This window comes from Gymnoscopelus microlampas, assembly GCF_963454915.1.
Source record: "Gymnoscopelus microlampas genome assembly, chromosome: 1".
Classification (NCBI taxonomy): Eukaryota; Metazoa; Chordata; class Actinopteri; order Myctophiformes; family Myctophidae; genus Gymnoscopelus; species Gymnoscopelus microlampas.
The window spans coordinates 13862427-13870143 of NC_139962.1; the positions used below are offsets into that span (position 1 = coordinate 13862427).

A 7717-nucleotide genomic window follows, 5' to 3' on the forward strand; every position below is an offset into this window, starting at 1 on the left:
ACAGATGACGCTGAATCACAAAATATTTCTAAGGATCGAGTAAACATTGATGACGTAAATTTCATGCGCCGGACGCGTAGTAGATAGCGGCCAGTGCTGATGTGTTACAGTGAATCAGCTGTCATTTACACTCCATCGGTTGTTCTGTGATAAAGAAGTAATACTTGAGACAGACACACATTAAGGAAGGACGCAGGTCCATGTCCAAAAGGACGTGAAGCGAACAGCAGTACCGGGTGGAAAACCCAATGGCGGTGAGTCAGTCACACACACACACACACATACACACATGCATACATACATACATACACACTGTTGCTCAGGGGTCTTCAACAGGGGGTCCGTGATCCCTAGGGTATTGGTTCACAAAGTGGGGTCCGGGGACCCCAGGGGTCCTTGAGGGAGTCCCAGGGGGTCCCCAGCTAGGAACCAAATTGACTCTTGTGGGTCTGTAACTCTGAGAGTGCTCAAATGGAACCAAATGGACCCGTTAACAGAGTTAAATTAACATTGATTTTACAATAGAAATTGGGGTCCCAGAGATAGAAATGCCATTAAATGGGGGTCCGTAGCCTATAATGCATGTCAAACTGGGGGTCCTTGAAATTAAAATGGTTGAGAATCACTGCTAGAACCTTAAAAATCTTCTCTTATGAGGGTCCCTGGCTTATCTTTACAAATGGGGGTCCGCAGGCTAATAAGTGTCAATTTGGGGGTCCTTGACATGAAAAAGTTTGAGAACCACTGCCCTAGGGGGTCCTCAGCATTACTGCAGGGGGGCTGGCAAATATTTGTGATAGGATTTCATTTTCTTTTACATTAACCACTTGAACCATAGCATCCCTATTCTGAGAGGAACATTAGCCCAAAACAGTAGATCTACAAGCTTGTAGATCGGCTATTTTTTGCAAAGAGGCGTAGGTGTAGAGGGGGAAAAGAGCACACCAAGTTAAAAAAAAAGTTTAATCTGAAACACAATTTTTATACAATATAGAGGGGGTCCCTGCTTCATCTCTCTCTCAGCTAGGGGGTCCTTGGCCTCAAAAAACGTTGAAGACCCCTGCTGTAGCTGACAGCAGCTGAATCTATTCTACAATTTTGGATTGATTGAATACTTAATTAACAGCTTGCAAACAGTACAGTGGTACGATTATACAGTGGTGCTAAAAGGATAACACAAAAAGCCTTGAGGGCTTATTTCCATTGTGGTCCTGTGTATTCAATTCATAGAGACATTAAAGACATACAATAATATACCAGGCATCATCAACAGTTGGTTGATTCATACATCAACTCTAGTCTAGGATAAAAGTAACATGTGTTTGTTATTTGTCCTCCAGCCCAAAGGTAAAGTTGGCACCAAGGGGAAGAAGCAGATCTTCGAGGAGAATGATGCCACGTTGAAGTTCTACACAAGAGTCATTCTAGGAGCTAATGTAAGATTCCTCCAACAGACTAGTGCAGCACTGTATCAGTAATATGCAGCCTTCGTTCAGTTTGAGACTTGCAAGCTTGGTCATCATTACTGCTCAACCAACCATCTATGATGTGCATATTAATGACTTTAATGTGCATATTAATCCAACAGATTAGACAAATAAGTAATTCAGTATACCCTGTAAGGTAATTACTTCATAGTAATGTCTTCACTAGCTGTAACACTCATTACTACTGAAGAGCAATACATTTACAGCATATTAAAGATTTCTTGAAATCTTACAAGCCTGACACTGGCACTCCGATGAAAACGTCAACATTGACAGGTCAGGATGCACCGATGGCTTGACTATTTAGTATAGTACAATGTGGTAATTCCCTTTGGAAAGTAAAATAAATACAAATAAATAAATAGTGGGAAATACTCAATCTACAAGCTCACTGTGAGCTCTGCTAATTCCCCAATTTTTGAAAATGTATGGCAACGTATGTACATTTTTCAACTTGGAAACGATTATGCAGAATAATTGCAATTATCTCAAATATTTGTGATCAGGCGATTATGTAATAATTGTGACAGGCCTATTGTTATCCTGACCTGAAAATGTATTTTTTGTTTCCTAAAAACTAAGCTGGAATGACGGAGAGACACCTGTTATTGAACCAACACTCTATTCAATTGCAATGATTGCTATCGTAATGTACAAATATTTACCCAAGAAAAAGAAAACAAACAACCACAACCCCTTGAAGAGTTGTTTTTGTTTTATATTGACATTTTGTAACAGACCAGACTGATAAGAGGCAATGCTGTTGCTTCCCACATTACAAGTATACTAGTATGTTGTGCTTAGTAATGTGTGGTTAATATGCATTATCCTTGTCATTTTAACATAATAAAACATGTTATATTTTTCCGTCACAGGCAATATATGGTGCTATAAATCTTTTGGTCTTCTATGGTTCTTCCACATTTTGGACATGGGTGAGTACCTGCTTCCATCAAGAAATGGAACAACAAAATATGATGGATGACATAATAACACTGCATCAAACTAATTAATTGGTCTTCTCTCTTTTTTTCCTGCATCACACCCATTACCTCACCTCCTTTGGGTCCACCTAGTTGCTACTTTTGTTTGCATTGGCAGTGTATATAGGTAGCTACCGCTCCATGTCTGCCATGGCCAAGCCAGCGTTTGCTGAGGACGGCACTCTAGTGGACGGGGGAATAGATTTGAACATGGAACAGGGCATGGCAGAGTGAGTACACCTAAGTTATTTAAAGCTTCAATCTGGGACTTTTTTTAATGTATATAAAATGTTATTTGGGGGCACGCACCGTGCTGGCTCATCTGATAAGAACGCAAAACGCATTATAAGGCTAGGCTATAGTCCTTCCTGCAACTGGCCCGGGTTCGAGTCCGACCAGAGGCTCTTTGCTGCATGTCATCCCCTCTATCTCTCTTGCCTTTCCTGTCTCACGGTTCCCTGTCTCTATCGAAAAGAAACAGAAGTGCAGCAAATAATCTTTTTAAATAAATAATAAAGGTATTTAATAATAAAGGTATTTAACCAATCTTTAAGTTAACATACAATAACATAACTAGTACATCCGCAGTGGTAGGAGGTGGTCTCCCTACTCTTCCACTGAGAAATTTCAATCCTGGAGTCGAGTAGGATACACATAGATAGATATATGGATCGCTGCTGTTCATTGTTTCAACGTGGCCACCATATTGGTCCAGTCAAGACAGACCTCCTGTCGAGTGTCTACACAAACACAATAGGCTATATGCACGGCAGCCATATTGGAAATAAATTGGGCCTCTTCCTTACTTCCTTCACAGGTGTTACCATTGATTCTAATGAAGGCTCTGTTCCATTTCGTGTAGCACAGTGGTTCTCAAACCTTTTCCTTTCAAGGACCCCCATAACTCTGAGAGTATACAAATGGAACCAAATGGACCCTTACGGGTCCATTTGGTTCCATTTGTACACTCTCAGAGTTACACACACGTAAGGGGCCATTTGGAACCCCCTCAAGAAACCATGAGTGTACCTGGACTACACTTTGAGAGACCCACTGGTGTAACAGAGTGTTTCCAGTGAGCCAACATGCACAATATCAGCACCCTGACTCTGTTTGACCAGAATGGAACAGAGCCTTCATTAGAATCATTGGTAACACCTGTGAAGGAAGTAAGAAGAGGCCCAATTTCTCTCCAAAATGGCTGCTGTGCATAGAGCCTATTGGCCCGTGTTGAGGGGAGAGAAGCCGGGCGGGGAGGGTGATAATTGTCAGTACATGTACTCCTACTGGCTGGAGCGGCACCTGTCAGCAGGGAGTGTTGGGCGGGAGGAGTAGGATGATGGCTCGACATCCTCCCAGTGGGGTCTCCTCACTGGTAGGCGAGTCAGTAGGATTAAAAGCAGTGACAACGCAGTAATGTATGTGGGGAGGAATCAATTGGCATAACGACCAAAATGGGGAGAAAAAAATTTAAAAAGTAAAATAAAACAAGACGCACCTCCTAATGCCTGTACAGTATGTATATTGAGGCATGAGGTGTATTCACATTCACTCACTGAATATTCAACCAATTTCCAAGCAGTTTGGTTTGTTACAAATGCCAGGCATGTATGTACAGGGTACTTGGTTAAGTATAAAAATGTAGGTTTTCATTCCAAAATACTTTATCTTAGATAGATTGTAATTGTAACTGTAATAGTTATGAATATGTGGTTATAATATACACCCCCAAACTGCATATGACTCTGGCATCTTTCTTGTATTGTGGAGTCGGGTCAAGTCACCCTGACCAATATGGCGGTGACGTTGCAGTAAGATCCAGGCAGTGACCAGATGGATACTAGATATGCCCTATCTTTATTGTAGATCTGACATGGTTGCAGTTACCTCTCCTTTGGGAGAGAGTGAGAGACATGAAACCTACGGATTGTAGCTTAAAATGGAAGTCGTTTTCAATGATCTCTGAAACAGTGGTACGTTTTTATGGCTACCGAGCACAACATTGCTTCTGCATTTGCATTAGCAGTGGCCTGCATTATTTTTCAGTGGTGATGGTAAATGCTTTATGGTTTCAGGCACCTGAAGGATGTCATCTTGCTCACAGCCATTGTACAAGTTCTCAGCACCATCTCCTCCTACTTCTGGTATCTTTGGCTGCTGGTAAGAACCTCTGTTGATCCTGTTATTACCACAGAGCTAGGATTATTTCTGTCATTTCTGCCATTTATATACAGTATGATTCTCTTTCATCTTCGACCCATGCCTTTTCTCATCTTTTGATCCATTATTTCCCTTTTTTAATACTGTATTGTGTGTGTGTGTGTGTGTGTGTGTGTGTGTGTGTGTGTGTGTGTGTGTGCGCGCGCGCCTGTGTGTGTTTTAGGCCCCTTTCCGTGCATTGCACCTGCTGTGGGTAAATTTCTTAGGACCATGGTTTTCAGCTGAGAGCCCTACGGCACCAGAAGAAGTGAATGAGAAAAAGCAGCGACGACAAGAGCGCAGACAGATGAAGAGATTCTGACCCTGATGAGCGGACTGACGAGTATTTTTATACACAAAATATAATATACAGTAGCCAGAAACCATTTATTCAGGAAGACATTTTTTGATATGTAAGTTAAAAGAATTCAAAATCAGATGCTGTGGAATAACTCTTTGTTTGTCCTTGCTGACTTCATATTGTCAACATTTCTTTGTCCATTTTTAAATTAAATCTATGTTGTGTTTCTGTCATGGTCCAACCATTACTTGTCCTCATCCTGAGATTAATTTCACCATGTCACAATCTTTAATGCCAATCTCCATTATATGCTAAGTTGCTCTTCAATACTTTTTCTTCACACATGGAATATGCAACACTGCCACCTGATTCGTTTTTTCCTAAAGCCACAGATTGCTTCCCCAGATAAACTGCCTGCCAGTCTATCTGGGGAAGCAGATACGAATGTCTGATAAAGTCCTTTATTACTTGGTAAAAATAGGAGGATTTGCCCAAAAACAAAGACATAAGTAGACTGTAAGGGCTAGGGCAGATTGCCTTATAGAAATCCAAAGAATCTTTCTCAATGTACAATTCCATTGTTCAAATTTACTTTCGAGTGCATTTGTTTCCTATTCTACTATCTGAATTCCTTAAATGATTATACCTTTGCAACGTTAAATTGTACACCTGTCTTAGTTGTCTCACGTTTACAGCCATATGTTTGTGTAGCAACATGTGCAAAGGTTGTAACAGCCCAATCATGTGAATGATCTGTAGCAAACTGGGCATGCTCTTGCTCCCTCAGCTCACGTGTAATGGTAAAGGTGGTGTTCATCACCTCTCCAGTGATGCTCATCATATTCTCGTGCATGTCCTGACAGAAAGAAATCTTGTTGCCTTTTTTTATTTTCTTACCAATCCAAATGTATGAGGGCCAAAAGTTTGTCTACAGCTTAAAAATGGATAGCTAAGCATTACTCCATCAAAGGCCACACCATGCAAAGAGGCACTTGACCATGGAGTTGTGCTAAGTGTGAAGACGGAGCTCTTCAGAGTCTTGATGATGGGATACTTGTGTGAGTTCATCAGAGACTTTTAGAACAACCAGGATGTGCTAAAATCGCTTTCATCGTTTCACATGTAATGTTTGATGTTGAGAAAAGCCTTCATTACGTTTACACTTTCATGTGCATTACTAAAACAAGTGAATGAGGACAAAATGGAATATGAAAATATGTAATCTGTTTTAATCATTAACCGTGAAATCCAGTGGTCAGTTATTTAAATTGATAGATTACATTGTATAGCAAATGGAACCATCACCTCCCAGATGTCATTTTTTAAAATCATGTCTGTATCAATATATATACTGTACATATACATACACACATACTGTATATAGTTGATGCTTAGATACTGTTATTCAAAGGTCTGAAAAGTATTATGAGAAAACTAATATTGAATCAACAATGATGTATGTATGGTGGAATGCCGCCCTCTGGTGGCTGCATTCAAAGTTAAATGAAAAATGTCTGACCTCTACATTGGAGAAATGTATTTCCAAATATATTAAACTCTGAATTGAATTAAACTTCTCAATAAAAGTCTTCCTTTACATATTGAAATAAAATTCAATACAATGGAAGAAATCTTTAGGTGTGGTGAGGGTCATTCTTTATTTTGATTACCGGCATGTTCATAGTTACAAGTCAAGTTGTGTGTGTAGCAGTAGCTATAGGTCTTCCTGGAGTGTCAGATCTAACCGGTTTTACAGGGGGTGGCAGGGGTCTTTGAGGGTAGCATTTAATTTGCTTATTTTGTTATTATTTGTATTATTTTATTGTTGGGGGGGTGTTTTGACTATTATCAAAAAAAATAATACATTTGTATTAAAACAAAAAATAATTCTATGATCAGTAGCTACTGCTCATGTGCTGGATATAGCCTATATGAATGTATTTGTCTTCAATAAACAATAAGAGTAAATAAGTATAATTAGGGGTCTAACCTGCACCAATTCCTATTTGTGTGCCTAACTTTTACCTGAAGTAGAGTGCGTGCCTATAGCATAAAAATATTACTTAACCAAATGAGCATGTGCAACTGATTTGTTAAACATTTTCAAAGTTTTAAACTTTATACAGTTACTACACCCTCACCTGGGCGAGGGTGTATGTTGTATGTTGCGAGACCCGAAACACCCTATGACCCCAGGCTACAACACTGATGATGCGTCCCAGTTGCATCCATGTGATGTATTTCTTTATTAGTTATTCTATTTATAGTGGCTCATAGGAATTTATAGACTACGTGACAACCAGGAATAGTTTGGTGACCACAGGAGAGACTGTTGACAGCCGGAATGTAGACGGCATCCCGGGAGCAGTTATGGGTTAGCGCCCCATGCTGTGTCTTCCGTGAGGAAGAAGCCCAAAAAACCCGCGGTGAGGCCTTTAGGAGGGCCATTCCATTCCAGCGTACCGCAAGCGGAGCTAATACCATTAGACGGCCCAATCTAGTGGTATCGGCCCAAGGAACCATCACGCCAGAAGGAAATGTTTGGATCGGGGCGGTGCATCTGATCTGGCGCAGCGCTCAGGTCCTGGACCTGGTGAGACGAAGGAGGAGCCCGGCCAGGAGACAACCCACAGTGCCTAGTCCCTCCACGTGCCAGAGCCTCCCCGAATCCCGGCAGAGTACTTCCGGAGAAGCGGACTGAGTGGCCCTGTCTTTCCCTATAGGACTGACCGTGGGTGCTACTGGGA

General features: G+C 41.0%; 1 protein-coding gene across 1 annotated transcript; it reads left to right on the plus strand.

Moving 5' to 3' along the window:
- On the plus strand, positions 1-5201 carry tmem208 (transmembrane protein 208). Its single transcript, XM_084058806.1, has 6 exons — positions 1-254; positions 1341-1436; positions 2363-2422; positions 2564-2700; positions 4546-4630; positions 4854-5201. Exons 1-6 carry the CDS (start codon positions 249-251, stop codon positions 4989-4991), a joined length of 522 nt encoding a protein of 173 aa, XP_083914932.1. The 5' UTR covers positions 1-248; the 3' UTR covers positions 4992-5201.
- The last annotated feature ends 2516 nt before the right edge of the window (positions 5202-7717 follow it).

What these genes read in the sequence shown, in the direction of transcription:
- tmem208 (XM_084058806.1), top strand. An exon ending in ATGGAACAGGGCATGGCAGA is followed by an intron (nt 2,701 to 4,545) that starts GTGAGTACACCT and finishes TTATGGTTTCAG; the next exon opens with GCACCTGAAGGATGTCATCT. An exon ending in TCTGGTATCTTTGGCTGCTG is followed by an intron (nt 4,631 to 4,853) that starts GTAAGAACCTCT and finishes TGTGTGTTTTAG; the next exon opens with GCCCCTTTCCGTGCATTGCA.